The sequence below is a fragment of the Myxocyprinus asiaticus genome, chromosome 48 (genome assembly GCF_019703515.2).
Source record: "Myxocyprinus asiaticus isolate MX2 ecotype Aquarium Trade chromosome 48, UBuf_Myxa_2, whole genome shotgun sequence".
Classification (NCBI taxonomy): Eukaryota; Metazoa; Chordata; class Actinopteri; order Cypriniformes; family Catostomidae; genus Myxocyprinus; species Myxocyprinus asiaticus.
The window spans coordinates 987,420-1,003,844 of NC_059391.1; the positions used below are offsets into that span (position 1 = coordinate 987,420).

The 16,425-nt window shown below is 39.7% G+C and overlaps 1 protein-coding gene across 1 annotated transcript in view; it reads left to right on the forward strand.

Annotated features, from left to right (window-relative positions):
* The window catches only part of ldlrad3 (low density lipoprotein receptor class A domain containing 3), a 55,170-nt gene extending 46,814 nt beyond the window's left edge, over positions 1 to 8,356 (forward strand). The window contains exons 5-6 of the mRNA XM_051692064.1: positions 4,132 to 4,519; positions 6,105 to 8,356. Coding sequence (XP_051548024.1) covers positions 4,132 to 4,519; positions 6,105 to 6,303 — 587 coding nt within the window. The 3' untranslated portion in view covers positions 6,304 to 8,356. The remainder of the gene's footprint in view (positions 1 to 4,131; positions 4,520 to 6,104) is intronic.
* Positions 8,357 to 16,425: the final 8,069 nt, after the last annotated feature.

A 16,425-nucleotide genomic window follows, 5' to 3' on the forward strand; every position in this document is an offset into this window, starting at 1 on the left:
GTGAGGATGTCTTCAAAAATAATGACATAGTTTTCATTTATCACTTAATATCATACAAAGTCCAGTAAACATAAAAAAAGCTAAATCAATATTCGGTGTGACCACCTTTGCCTTTAAAACAGCACCAATTCTCCTAGGTACACCTGGACACCTGGTGTTTCTTGGTTGTTGGCAGATAGGATGTTCCAAGCTTCTTGGAGAATTTGCCACAGTTCTTCTATCTATTTAGGCTGTCTCAATTGCTTCTGTCTCTTTATGTAATCCCAGACTGACACGATGTTCTGTGGGGGGCTCTGTGGGGATCCTGACATCTGTTGCAGAGCGCCCTGTTCTTCTATTCTAATCTTTTCTATTTGCAAAAATAACGTTTGGGAGTCTAACATTTATATTTCCTATTGAAACTCTAAAGCTGAAGATATAAATAACCATCTTAAAACAAATGCGTTTGTGAAACATCTTATGTGCCTAAGACCTTTGCACAGTACTATATATATATATATATATATATATATATATATATATATGCCACCCTCGGATCAGGTGCACACTAGCACTGGTGCCGACTATGGCTATGGATGATCGTCTGTTCGTGGTGGCCTGCTCTGTCTGTGCTTAAAATAAAATCTTCTAATCTGCTCCCTGCTGGCCTCCTCCAGTCCCTTCCCATCCCCTCCTGCCCCTGGTCCCACATCACCCTTGACTTTGTCACCGGTCTCCCACCCCTCCCTGGGTAATACCATGTTGCTAATGGTGGTGGACCGTTTCTCCAAGACTGCCCACTTTATTCTCCTCCCTAAACTTCCCTCTGCCCGAGAGTTGGCTGCCATTGCCGTAGATCTTATCTTCCGTACTCATGGCCTCCTGGTTGATGTGGTTTCTGACAGAGGTCCTCAATTTGTCTCTCACTCCTGGAAGGAGTTCCGCCGGCAGCTTGGGGTTTCCATTAGCTTGTCTTGGGGATTCCATCCCCAGACTAATGGCCAGACTGAGCAGGCCAACCAGGACCTCGAACAGACGTTTTTCCATCTCGCCTCCTAGAATCCTGCCTCCTGGTGCCAACACCTCTTCTGGGTGGAGTGTGCTCATAATTCCTTACCGATGTCATTTACGGAGCTGTTGCCCTTCCAGTCAGGTTTTGTCCTTCCCAGGAGCTGGATTCTGCCATTCCCTCCGCTGTGGTGTTCATCAGACGCTGCCATCGGATGTGGGTTTATGCCCATACGTTCTTCTGCAGACGAGGGACTGCACCAAACACCCTAAACTGCACCATTCACCTCCTCCTACCTATATCTCTGAACAGAAGGTATGGTTGTCTACTAAGGACCTTCCCCTTAAGGTACCAGCCTGCAAATCTGTACCCCAGATTTAATAGGCCCTTTGCTATAACTAATGTTTTGAGCCCAGTGGTGGTGCGGCTCAAACTTCCTCCTTTCTTGGGTAGAGTCCATCCTGTCTTCCACATTTTCCTTGTTAAACCCTTTGTCCTCTTCCATCTCCCCTCCCCCCTCTCCCTCCCTCGTGGTTGATGGGGCTCCTGCTTACATGGTCTGGTGGTTGCTGGACATCAGGCAGAGGAACTGTGGATTGCAGTATCTGGTGGACTGGAATGGCTAGAATCGGAGAAGTGTTGGGTCGTGGCTCGGGACATCCTGGATCCATCCCTCACTGACTATTTCCACTGTCGTCACAGGTCGGCCCCACAGAGAGTGTCAGGAGGCGCTCCTGGAGGGAAGGTTACTGTCAGAATTTCTGGCTGATTGGTCAATGTGTCTGCTTTTGTCTGCATGTCTCATGTTTTTCCTTGTGAATCCCTCATGTTTGTTTTCTTTTGACACCCGATCTCTTTGCTCACTGATCTTGCAGGTTTCCCAGTTGAGACGTTGGGCTCGTTATCCTGATTTGTTTTACCTGTTCCTCTGCCTATTTCAATCCCTCGTGTTTGCTGTCTTTTGTCAGATTGTCTTGTGTTTTTGTGCAAGCAGTCCAACCCTGCAAACCGTCTCTCAGCTCTGTCGGTTGTTTTCCTTGCCTGTTTGATTCCTGTTTGTGGTGCCTTTCCCAGACCAACCTCCTCTCCAGCGAGACTCCCAGCTTTGTCATCCACACCATTTCCCGCTACATTTCTCTGCTTTTCTCTTTCTCCCTCCAGCCCTATAGCACCAGGTCACTTGAGGCAGATCCTCTGCTCACCTCCCGCCAGTGCTGCTGCCCTCAGCCCCGCACGCATTGCTGTCGCTCTGGAGCACACTTGTCTGCCCCCTGCTTGTTGGCGGTAGCACCTGCCCAGTGTGGCTCCCCTCTTAAGCCCCAGATTGGTTGACTGTGTTTTCCCTGGTCATCTTTTACCCTTTGTCTGCCTGTCTCTCTCTCTCAATAAACATTGGGTTAAATTACTTAGCAGTTTTGGGTCCTCCTCTCTCCTAGCCTGACACTTTTGATAACCTTCTGTTGTAAATCGCTTTGGATAAAAGCATCTGCTGAATGATTAAAATTAATGTTATATTATTTAAGAATTGTATACTGCAACAATTTACTACTGCTGTAAGCATCATAACTTAATTATATTCAGACAAAAAATGTATAAGTTAAAATCTACTTTAATGCACAATATGCTTGCTAACTTTTTTCCATAATGACAATAAATGTTTAAATACATCTCCCATCTCTTCTGAGACATTAGATCTTAAAAATAATGGGTAGTTGATGCATAACATCTCATAATGAATCGTATACGTATGGGTCAAAGATGTGATGCATTTTTTTTTTTTCAGATCTACAGTATTAAGATATTCAAAAATACATTAGACATGCAAATCAGACAAACCATTACTTGAATACACCTCTACTATGATGAACATGCTTTAAATTTCAGTTCATTTTGATATTTTTTTCTGTGGTCAAACATTTTGAAGTGGTGTGATCGTATATAGATGGCAAAACAATTAAATAAATAAATAAAAGTGTCATTAACAACTGAAACTTTTGAAAAAAAAATTGGCATAAGTAGTTCGGAAAAAATCTTTATTTAAAAAAAAAAAAGAAGCAGTGAAACTATTTTGTTTTAAAATATTATAATTTCACAAACTTTTTGTTCATCAAATACTGTTATTCATCTGGTGTAACCAACATTTATACAAGACCCCTTTAGACACTCATGACTGTGTGAAGCTTAAAAAAAATACTGGATATTTTCAAATTGAGTAACTCTAAGCAAATGTCGGACTCAAAAATTCAAGATATTATATAATTCAATGAGTGTAAGTTGTGTATACTCACATCTGTTCAAGGAAAGTATTTTAATACCTTTTACTTAATGATTACCCCAAATGTTCATCATCTCTGACAACCTTATTTCAATGGCTAATATATAAATGAAATAATTAATATAAATAACATTGTAAATGCTTGTGTGTGAGAAGCTCAAAAAAGGAAAGTTAAAAAACCTGGCAAAATAAAAACACAATTATTTAGTGGGGAACTCTTTACATATGAAGAGCAGGAGTATGTTGCCAAGACACTTGGCTGCCTGAAAATAAGGCTGGGAGGGATAGAAGTACAGTCTTCTTCTAAAGATCAATTGATTGGACTGTTTAATAACTCCTGAAAACATGAGATAAAAACATGTTAATTTGACATGATCTAGAACATTAGGTTGTACAATCTATTGAACAGACTGTACGTCTATCCCTCAAAATCTCGTTTTCAAATGTGAAAAATCAATGCTGTCTACCTGACTAAAGAATAAAATCTTCATATCACAAAATATATTGTGTTGTTGTGTTTATTTAACTTTTGTTTCTTGAGGTTGGCTAATTAAAATTCTGGTTTATAGCTGAAGCAGTTTAAATTGGATCAGTCATGCAAATAGACATGAAATTTAAACAGGTTTGTGTTATATTATTTTTATATTTACCTTATGTTTGTCATTTTAAATGTTTGAAAAAAAAATAAGTGTACACAAAAACAAATCAACTGATTAACCAAGTAATGTGTTCTTCAACTTAAGTGTTAGAAATTTACCTTCAGGTTATGTTTGTGTGTTGTACTGTATGTGGCCTGTGCATGTTTATTTGCATTTACTAAAATGTTGATACAGATATTTGATCATCTTCGTCTCTTTTTCTCTCAAAGAATCCCCAGGACAGGACTTTGTGACACTGGACTATCGACTGCGCTATTACCCCAGTATCACTTATGCAGTTATTGGCAGTGCCATCATCTTTGTCCTGGTGGTGGCATTGATGGCCCTTGTTCTGCACCATCAGAGAAAGCGAAGTGTCTTGCTGCCTCAAGGTGTCCACAGAGGTGCATGTCACCAGCCACTGCTGCTGTCTCGGTTTGTGATAGTGGACAGAGGACATGTTCATCCAGCAGGCCGTGGCCTCTCCATAACCCAGTGTTCATCTCAGTCAGAGCCATTCAGTTCGGTTCATAGTCTCCAGTTGCTGTCTCGCTCACAATATCCTACTGCGGCGATAGACCTGCCACCATCATATTCGCAAGCTGTACAGGATGTTGGGTATGTCTACAAACACTACAGATGAAATTAAATTAAAATATTTACTAATGCTAAGACATTATTAACAATACTTTTAACATTTAAACGAGGGCTGTCGATGTAACATTCATTTAGTGCAACACTTGTTTAAAAAAACATTTCAATTAATCATTGTCAAAAAAATCAGCTTGACACACATAAATTCCGTAGTAAAACTACCTATATTCCTACTATCGGAGCAATTCAAGCTTGAAGTACAATTACAAGTCGTATCACCAGGAAGTGGTCAGCGAGCCTCAACAAACCTCACAAGCAGTGCAGCCACAGAATGAGAGCCGGTGTTATGAACAGTTGAGTCCTCCAGGGGACACACAGTCGAGTTGTCGAGTTGAGAATCTAACCTCAAACTAACTTGGATTACAGAAACAACAGTAATTAGAGGTATATACAAATGAATTGACATCATCCCTTACGAGTACAGAGACCTGATAGGTGAACAGTACAGATAATTCTAGAAATCTTAAAAACACAGTGTTCCCTATCTATCACTCACTCGATGTTGTGTCGATGTAGTGACACTAGGGGTCACACTTGGGAGCCCCAAACACCTCTGCTTTTTTGAAAAAAAGGCCAATGAGAATTGGTGAGTGGAATTTACATGCCACTCCCCCGGACATACGGGTATAAAAGGAGCTGGTATGCAACCACTCATTCAGATTTTCTCTTTGGAGCCGAGCGGTTGTATTCAGTGCACTTACAACATATCCTGCCCCGGCGCAGCTTAAGACCCTGCACCCTGTCTGCTCGTCGCCAAGGGCGTCCTCCTGCAGCAACAACACCGGCTCCGCCACAGCCCGCCCCCGTGGTCCGGCTCCGGCGTCCTCCACAGGAAGCAGACGCCACCCGTCTCGCGGCCATTCAATGTATATTTATATTGAATTATCTTTATTTGGGGGCCTTTCTCAGCTAATATTGATATATGCGATTAATTGTGATTAATTTGATGGACTAATCGGCATGTCATAATTAATTAGCTAAAAAAAAAATTATCGATAGACAGCCTTAGTTCAAACTTGTCCCAGATCACCTAAATGTCTATTTCATGTGTGTTTGCAATATGATTCTGGTGACTTTTAGATTTTGGATTTTTATATCTTCAAAGCATTTAGACTTAAAGATTCACATGAAGTCGTTAAACTTTCTCACAGTAACCTTCAAAAAAAGTAGCCAGCTTTGACACCATGGTAAAGTGATGGTAGTATTATTGTATTTATATATATATTTTCATCTGGAAGTCTTTTTTAGTGTGTGTTTGCGCATCTGCTGTACATGTAAAACATTTAGTCTTGGATGTCAAAAGGGCATTAAGCCAGTATACTTAAGATGTTTTTGATTTAGGATGCTTGTAAATCTGCTCTTTTTATGATATTGATCAGTCGCTGGTACACAAAAATTAGAATGCAATGCTCATAAACAGACATCTTGGAGATGTTCACCACCCCCCCCACTGCTTTCACCACTTTGCTGTTAACTTGGTCTGTCCTGCTACCATAATCATATATTTCATGTTATGAAGCCCATCAAATCCATCCATTCTTTTTTGCAGCCGACCCCCATGGTTCGATCTCCCACCTCCTCCTTACCCTCCAGAAGCTGAAGCTCTGTCTGAGAGGGAACCGCCTATGACTGTCTATGAGGATCCAGCCAGATCCACAGAATCAGCCACCTCAAGGGTTATACCACCACAAACCAGGACCAACGCTGACTCCAGATCTGAAGAGGAGTCTCAGCAGCCTTCATTTTAAAATCAGAGAACATAGACATGTGCATGTGCGATATGCAGAGGAAGAGCCCTGCAGAGTGCTCAGAAACAAAGAAGTCTTACTGCAGGACTCATGAAGCATGTGTTGGACATGTTAGTGGCGCCGTCTAGTGGCCAGTTCACTGCATTACTGTTAAAGAATCATAACAAGTGCCTTTGGGAGCCTCAGAGATGCATCTACAGAAATCAGCTTGCAATGTTATAAAGCAGGAAGGTGTCAGTCGTGGACAAGATTTATTGTTCACCACGAGAGAAGCCACAGTGTAGTGACTGCCAAAAACCATAAAGGAATGTTCCGGGTTCAATACAAGTTAAGCTCGATCGACAGCATTTGTGGCATAATGTTGATTACCACAAAAAAAATTTCGACTCGTCCCTTGAATCTTTAAAAAAAACTAAAATCGAGGTTATAGTGAGGCACTTACAATGGAAGTGAATGGGGCCAATTTTTGGAGGATTTAAACAGAAATTTGAAGCTTGTCATTTTATAAAAGCACTTACATTAATTCTTCCGTCAAAACTCATGTATTATTTGAGCTGTAAAGTTGTTTAAATTGTAATTTTTACAGTCATTTTAGGGATTTAGGGTTTGTTGACATTACATCGTCATGGTAACAAAACTAAAATCATGTTTACACGCAAGTCTTGTGTCTATACTTTTGAAACAGTGAAATGTAAAAAATTGGCCCCATTAACTTAAATTGTAAGTGCCTCACTGGAACCTCGATTTATGCTTTTTTTTTTTTTTTTTTTGTAAAAAAAAGGAGGAACAAGTCGAAATTACTTTTGTGCTAATCAACATTATGCCACAAATGCTGTCAATTGAACATGTATTGAACCCGGAACATTCCTTTAATATAGAGTCAAGAAAAGCACTATATAATTATGTACTAGCTCTAGTACTAAAAACAGTTCTCTTTAATACACATTGTTCTATTCTATGTAGTTAATTGTGTACAAAGTGTGCTGTTTAATATAAGCACATGTTAAGGAAGACGCAATTAACAAACATGTATATTGAGTATTATACATGCAAAGCACCAGATCCACCCTGATTCTACTGCTAAAGCAAGTAGCATTTCACCCATTAACTTTTTCATAAATCTTGATAGTACTTCTCTTTACTACAAACATGCCTGTAATAACAGTACACAGTACTGTAGTAACTGTACACAGTTTGCTTAAACACATTTTTGTTGAACTCTTTTATTGATTTACCCAGCATGGGTTGTTTTCTGTTGAGCCTCAATCAGTGGACAAATGGCCTTGCATTCTCCTGCTAAATGTCCTGAGAAACTTGGGAATTAATTTTTCCGTCAATGATCGCAAGCTGAAGATGATGCCAGAATCCATGATCGCCCCACCACCAGACTGATTTCACTGTAAAATCGGCAACAAGAGGTTGATTGTTTTGTCTGCTAAAATTGGTTAATGCTTTCCAAGTTCTAATGAGTATAATAACAGCACTGAGACCACACTGCGTTCTTTCACTTTCTGCTTTGAATGGATGTGACATGAAAGGCACAGCACATTTGATTTTTTTGAAAAATTCCAGTAGTAATTACATTAATATACTCCTGACCCAAACTCTAAACCTAACCCTCACAGTACTGAGACCAAAACATCATTACTTCACGTACTGTGCAAATGTCATATATTGCTAGGCAGAGATTAAAAAGGGGGGAGGCTGCGTGGTGGCGCTTGTCTGGAATTTGGCAAATTGGGTCCGAATTTTTGGCAGAAAAACGATATGAACTAAATTTAGCTGATTTCCCTGTGATCATGTTGCCTCCACCAAGCTTCACTGTTGGGATGAGGTTTTAATATTGGTGTGCTTTGCCTTTTTTTTTTTTCTACACGCATAGTGTTGTGTTTTTTCCAAAAAACTCTGCTTAAGTTTCATCTGTCAACAGAATATTTTGCTAGTTTCGCTTTGGAACATACAGGTGTTCTTAAAGGTGTTCTTTTCCTCCATGGTGTCTCATCATTTACTCACCCTCATGATATCCCATGTGTGTATGACTTTCTTTCTTCACCAGAACACATTTGAAGAAAAATAGTAAAATATCTTAGATCAGTAGGTCCTTAAAATGCAAGTGGATGGTGATTTCACTTTTGAAGCTCCAAAAATCACAGACAGTCAGTATAAACGTCATCCATACGACTCCAGTGGTTAAACCAATGTTTTCTTAAGTGATAAGATTGCTTTTGGTGCAAAAAAAAAAGATCAATATTTAAGTACTTTTTATTATAAACCATTGCTTCCAGTCAGCAGTATATGCATTCTCGAGTTGACATGGTCTCTCGTGTGGCATGTCACGGACGTAATCTCACATTTTTTCTCGGTTGAGACATCAGGATAAGCACACAAATGCACCATTATGAGTAAAAAAACAGATACAATTACAGATCTAAAACGAATCCAACGAAGCTTCTGTACAGCGTTCCTCCGCACTTGTAAACAGCACTGCTCTTCCAGCTGTGACGCACGTGCGTCAGTTCTCAAGTGTTTCAAATGCCAATGCGATTACATCACTCGCTGCTGACCAGAAGCATGATTTAGAGTTAAAAAAAGTACTTAAATATTTATCTTTTACACACCAAAAGTGATTGTGTCACTTTAGAAGACATTGATTTAACCACTGGAGTCGTATGGATGACGTTTATGCTGACTGTGATTTTTGGAGCTTCAAAGGTCTGATCCCCATACACTTGCATTTTAAAGACCCACTGAGTTAAGATATTTTTCTTCAAATGTGTTCTGCTGAGAAAGAAAGTCATACACACCTGGGATATCATGAGGGTGAGTAAAGGATGAGAGAAATTTCATTTTTAGGTGAACTAACCCTTTAATTTATTATTGAAGACTATTAGGTCTTCAATGGACAAATATATACACATATAATAGCCCATCAATATTGCATTGATATCAAATCAACATATTTTCACACCTTTTTATTAATTTATGGACTTTTTGCCACTTTTATGGAAAGGTACAGTAGAGAGATAGGACAGGAAATGATGAGGAATTGGAGGATGTCATAAACCAGACTCAAACTTGCATATGTGCTAACCATCAGGCCACAGCGGCAACACATTCTCACATTTTTTTAAAGGAATCTCTAAATGTTTTGAGATACATACTGTATATTGTAAATTAAATGTTAGATTACAATTAATCTTTGTCAAGAGCTATCCCAGTCCAAAAGTATTTCTCTGATGTGATATTTAAATTTTGCTGCATATTTGTCCACTTCGTGTTAACATCTGTCATGTGTATTTTGTTGATTCATGTTTTTTATTTTGAAATGTTTAGTTCCTGTTTCCCGTGTCATGTGATTTCTGTTTTCCCTCCATGTTCATGTGTCATGTTTTCATTGGTTTACTGTTTAATTATCTTGTTACCAGTTCTGTTTGTTCATTGGTTTATGTTCCCCCATGTCCATGTATTTAAGCCTCATGTTTTCCATTGTGTTTGGGTCTAGTATTGAATGTGAGTATAGACGTTTATGCCAAGCCACGTTTATGCCAAGCCACGTTTATATCAAGTTCATGTTTATGTTTATGTTTATGTTTAGTTCATGTGTATAGTTAGGGCATTCACTTTTGCAAAAAATAATGTGCACTTGGGTTCTTCATCTTCACGTCATCTTTGTCATTGCCATCATTGTCAGCAGCCAACAACGTTACAGAATACTTGACCCAACCATGAACCCAGCAGTTCGGCTTCTGCGCCTACGTCAGGGGAATCGTCCCCTGGAGGACTATGTGGAGGACTTTTGTGAGCTGGCCTTCCAGGTGGACTTTAATGAGGTTGTACTCAAAGACTGTTTCTGGTTTGGACTGAGTGAGCCAATCTCCATTCTGATGCCAGGCGGTAAAAGTACCCTTACCCTTGCTCAGTATATCGACCTCGCCCTGCAGATCATTGGTTCCACGTTCACTGTGGGGGAGGCGGATGCCGAGCCAGAGGTCCACGACATGGCCGCCGCCGAGCCAGAGGTTCACGACATGGCCGCCAATCCAGAGTTCCTAGTCATGGTCGCTGAGCTAGCACCATCTTTTGCTCCATGCCACGTCACAGCGACGCCTCAGCCTGCTCCATGCCACGTCACAGCGACGCCTCAGCCTGCTCCATGCCACGTCACAGCCACACCTGAGCAGTTGGACCTGGAGATGGTTCCCACCCTTATACCCACCCTTCGTTCTGCTGAGCAGGCAAGGGGAACTTTCGGCCCTCCAACCCCGCCTGGACCCTCCGAGCCCTGGACTTCGCCTTGGCCTGTCAGTCCCTCGACATTGCCTCAGCTCTGCGTTCCCTCGGCTCCACTGCGGTCCTTCAGCCTGTCGGCTTTGCCGGGGTCCCTCGTCCCTCCGGCTCCTCCTTGGTCTGTTGGTCACCTGGCTCCGCTTTGGCTCTCCGATCCTCTGGCTGTGCCTTGTCCCTCCGATCTGTCAGCTCCACCAGGGATCTCCTTCACTATGGCTCCACCTTGGTCCTCAGTCCCACCGGCTCCACCTCAGTCTTCCAATCCCCCAGCTCCACCTTGCTCCTCCGAGCCTCTAGCACTGCCTTGGTCCTCCCTGCCATCGGCTCCACCCTGGCCTTTCGAGTCTTCGGCTACTCTCCGGGCACCAAGTTCCATGGCTCCGCCCCTTGAGCCTCTCACGGCTCCACCTTCCATGGCTCCGCCCCTCGAGCCTCTCATGGCTCCACGGACTCTGCCACGCCTCAAGACACCCCCCCCCCTCCCCCCGCTCCCTACAGAACTTTGAATTTATGTCATGTTTTACGTGTTTTGTTTGTGTTGGGGTGTCGGGAGCCACCCCTTAGTGGGGGGATATGTCATGTGTATTTTGTTGGTTCATGTCTTATTTTGAAATGTTTAGTTCCTGTTTCCCGTGTCATGTGATTTCTGTTTTCCCTCCATGTTCATGTGTCATGTTTTCATTGGTTTATTGTTTAACTATCTTGTTATCAGTTCTGTTTGTTCATTGGTTTATGTTCCCCCATGTCCATGTATTTAAGCCTCATGTTTTCCATTGTGTTTGGGTCTAGTATTGAATGTGAGTATAGATGTTTATGTCAGGCCTCGTTTATGTCAAGCCAAGTTTATATCAAGTCAGGTTTATGTCAAGTTCATGTTTAGTTCACGTGTATAGTTAGGGCATTCACTTTTGTAAATAAACTGCACGTCATTGTCAGCAGCCAATAATGTTACAACATCTCATGTCTTGTGTTTGTTTTTTTTTTCATGCTTAATGGACACATAGATGACCAATCAAGCATTACATTCTGTTGTGATGGTGTTATAACATGTGAAAGGAAAAGTATATTTGAAGGATCAGGCCCAGCAAATTTGTATCAGTATGACTTGAAAGGCCTGAAAAACAGCAGGGTTTATTAAGGAACAGGAATTATGTGTAGGTTTTCACTCCATATGCTAGAAAATGGCAAATTCGTGTTTTTTAAGTTAAATATGTGGATGATGGGAATTACCTGTATCTATATTTCAGACTATGGACTGTGTTGAACAGGAATGGAACTGTGGAATGCATAATAAATGTATGGATGGTATTGAATAGTATTGCCTATCTATATTCCAGTAATAAAAAAAAGGAGCATTTGTCTCTTGGACTGAACCAGAAATTTGAACATTCTTTTGTTCGTTTTGAAATGGAATATTCATTATTTCAATTTCAAATTTACGTGTTTTTGAAGGACATAAAAATGTCCTTTTATTTTTTTTAAGCGTCTGGCACAACAGACAACAAAAGCATTCAAAATACATTTGTCATTGTTCATACATAGATGAGGTCAGATTAAATTGGTCTGTGGGATTAAGTGTTAACACTGTTTTATTATTGTTTTGTGTACAGTACTGTTCTTTTCTGTTTCTACTTTAATGCCATAGCCCAGAGAAATGTCCTGTTTTACCTAGTGTGGCTGTGGTGGAGCATGATGAACTGAATGAAATGCCGTTGTGCTGCTGGTTGGCTGGTTTCCATCGTTTAGTTGTCGAGTATTTTGTTTTGCCTTGTTTTAAGGTTTGTTTTTCATTTATTGTTATATAAGTCTTGACAAATCTCAGAATGGTTTGGGCTGTAATTGATAGGATTTGGTCTTGGTGGACTAGGGGCTATATTTTTCATGTCCGCACTAGGCGCAGCGCAACGGGCAAATCCATGTGCTACGTCTTATCTCATTTTTGTGAGAGCACTAATTCTAAGTGCAGTTTCGTTCCAGCACAAAGCACAAGTGGCTGCGGGTGGGAGTGGTTGCGCTATCTGTTAATGAATTGGAGCAAAGCACAATTTGCTATTTTCCTGAGAAATAGGTCATTGCACCAAGATGTTTCAAAACCACGTCTATTCTCAGTGCAGAGTCTAAACTCAGTTCCTGCATTTGCATTTGGAGATTTCACAAGCAGGTGGTAATAAAGTTCATGTCCAAACTCTTAAAATATTGTGGAACATCAAATTATGTCCAAGACAATCACCGTTTTATGAAATACAAATTTGAACTTAAACTTTATACGTAGGCCATGGTTTATTTTTTAATTATTATTATTAATTATTATTTTTATTAATATGTTTTATTTAGATTTACAGTCACTGCAAAAGGGGCCGGTGAAAGAAGTTAGACAGAGTAAAAATTTTGGATTTGGGGAGGTGATTATATATGATTTTATGACTACATTATTTTTTATTATATTTTCATTTCATTTATAGTATAATTTGAATTGAGAAATATTATAGATTTTTGTGTGGGTGTGTTTCAATAAATTATTTTTTTAAAGCAAAATTGACCTGTAGAAGTGAAGTGCGTGCAAAAATCCACAGCCTTACCTGTAAGGCCGATACAATCACTGGTAATACTAGCTATGCTTTGTGTGTCAACAGATCAATATGATTAGTAATACATTCATTCTCTATAATTTAACAGAGCCTACATCCAAGTCTTGATGAGAACCACATTTCCCATGCATATAAAAGGAGCTCGTCACTGTCATAGAAGTATGCGTAATATTAAACAACTATTTCACAACCCACTAAGACTTAGCGCATGCTTGCATAAAAATACCAAAGTTTCATGACTTTGCACGTATAACGTACACTGTAAAGAGTGTATTTTTCAGATTTACGCATTTCAATTTCACAACAAAATTACATCAAATTGAATTGTGTATTTTAAAAAAAAAAACTACATTAATAAAACTATAAATATTTAGCTTATTATTTTATTTTATTTTATTAAAGATTACTCAGTTCAATTTATAGAAATTTTGTTTTGAAATTGAAATCTTAAAAGCAAAAATCTTAAAACTGTTTTTATTACATTTTCATCACGTTTACTTAATCCTATTACTAATAAAAATACTATGCAGGGGCGTTTCTCCCTTATTTTGTAGTGGGGTTTGTTGGTATGCTCCCCAGTAAGATTTTATTTTTTACAGTATGATTCTGGTGACTTTTGGATTTTGGATTTTTACATCTTCAAAGCATTTAGACTTAAAGATTAACATGAAGTCGTTAAACTTTCTCACAGTAACCTTCAAAAAAAAGTAGCCAGCTTTGACACCATGGTAAAGTGATGGTAATATTATGGTATATATATATATATATATATATATATATATTCATCTATGGTACTTTATATGGTATAGTACTCTGAGTGATTTTTATATCGTCTAAGCATCTGGAACCTTTTGAATGAAACAATTTAATCTACACCTTATTATTAGGATTAGTTATTAACACTTATTAGGACTAGTTACTTATTATAGAACTAGTTTGTCTGACTTTACCCATGAGTGGACCACATTACTGAGTTGGGAATGTGCTCGTGAAAATTTTGGTTTCCATAACAGGTATTATTTTCCTTTTATCAGGCTCTTAATGATTTAAGTAATTTCTAGGAATATCTAAAGGCAAACTATATATATAAATATATATATATATATATATATATATATATATATATATATTTTTTTTTTTTTTTTATTATTAAACATCAATCTAACAGAACATACAGTATAATACACAGGAGGAAAGCTTTGTCCATAATTTGTCCATAAGTCTTGGAGGTCCTGAATGTTAAACCCCTTAATGTTCTTGCCCTTATATTTACAGTGTAATGCCATATAAGCACAGGTAAAACCATGGATGTCTTCTTATTACAGTGGTTAGGATGGGCATCTGCTGCCTGCCAGGAACAAACAGAGGCACCTTTGTACAATTGGCTAAAAATTTGAAGTGGAAAGCAGCCTAGAAGGTAACCGTTTCACAGCAAGATTCTCGCGCATGCGCGCTCTGTTTATGATTTTACCGCTTTCACAGGGATGTGAAGTTGTGACACTCATTATTAATTAAGTTATGCATGGTAAAATATTTTTTAATTATCTGTTTTGATAAACTAATTTTTATGACAAATTCAAGCGCTCAAATAAATATTTCACATAATTAATTTAACTTAAGCTCTAAATAGGGGGCCTGGGTAGCTCAGTGGTAAAATATGCTGGCTACCACCCCTGGAGTTCACTAGTTCGCTAGTTCAAATCCCAAGGCGTGCTGAGTGACTCCAGCCAGGTCTCCTAAGCAACCAAATTGGCCCGGTTGCTAGGGAGGGTAGAGTCACATGGGGTAACCTCCTCGTGGTCGCTATAATGTGGGGTGCATGGTGAATTGAGCGTGGTTGCCGCAGTGGATGGCATGAAGCCTCCACACGCGCTATGTCTCCGTGGCAACGCGCTCAACAAGCCACGTGATAAGATGTGCGGGTTGACTGTCTCAGACGCGGAGGCAACTGGGATTCATCCTCCGCCACACGGACTTAGGCGAATCACTATGCGACCACGAGGACTTAGAGCACATTGGGAATTGGGCATTCCAAACTGGGAGAAAAAGGGGAAAAATCCCCCCCCAAAAAAAAAAACTTAAGCTCTAAATGTCTGTTGTTGGATATTGTTAGTTTATAGTAAAATACATCAATTCTGCTGATCTAACTGGTTGGTCTAGTGGTAGCAGTGTCCCCATGAGTGTATAAGGTTGCGGGTTTAATTCCAGCCTTTTTAAGGAAAAATTCACGCAGTTCACGCACTTAAATTCTACCGGTTGATTTTGCTTAAAAAATCTCAATAAATTAGAATGTCATGGAAAAGTTCATTTATTTCAGTAATTCAACTCAAATTGTGAAACTCGTGTATTAAATAAATTCAATGCACACAGACTGAAGTAGTTTAAGTCTTTGGTTCATTTATTTGTGATGATTTTGGCTCACATTTAACAAAAACCCACCAATTCACTATCTCAAAAAATTAGAATACATCATAAGACCAATAAAAAAAAAACATTTTTAGTGAATTGTTGGCCTTCTGGAAAGTATGTTCATTTACTGTATATGTACTCAATACTTGGTAGGGGCTCCTTTTGCTTTAATTACTGCCTCAATTCGGCGTGGCATGGAGGTGATCAGTTTGTGGCACTGCTGAGGTGGTATGGAAGCCCAGGTTTCTTTGACAGTGGCCTTCAGCTCATCTGCATTTTTTGGTCTCTTGTTTCTCATTTTCCTCTTGACAATACCCCATAGATTCTCTATGGGGTTCAGGTCTGGTGAGTTTGCTGGCCAGTCAAGCACACCAACACCATGGTCATTTAACCAACTTTTGGTGTTTTTGGCAGTGTGGGCAAGTGCCAAATCCTGCTGGAAAATGAAATCAGCATCTTTAAAAAGCTGGTCAGCAGAAGGAAGCATGAAGTGCTCCAAAATTTCTTGGTAAACGGGTGCAGTGACTTTGGTTTTCAAAAAACACAATGGACCAACACCAGCAGATGACATTGCACCCCAAATCATCACAGACTGTGGAAACTTAACACTGGACTTCAAGCAACTTGGGCTATGAGCTTCTCCACCCTTCCTCCAGACTCTAGGACCTTGGTTTCCAAATGAAATACAAAACTTGCTCTCATCTGAAAAGAGGACTTTGGACCACTGGGCAACAGTCCAGTTCTTCTTCTCCTTAGCCCAGGTAAGACGCCTCTGACGTTGTCTGTGGTTCAGGAGTGGCTTAACAAGAGGAATACGACAACTGTAGCCAAATTCCTT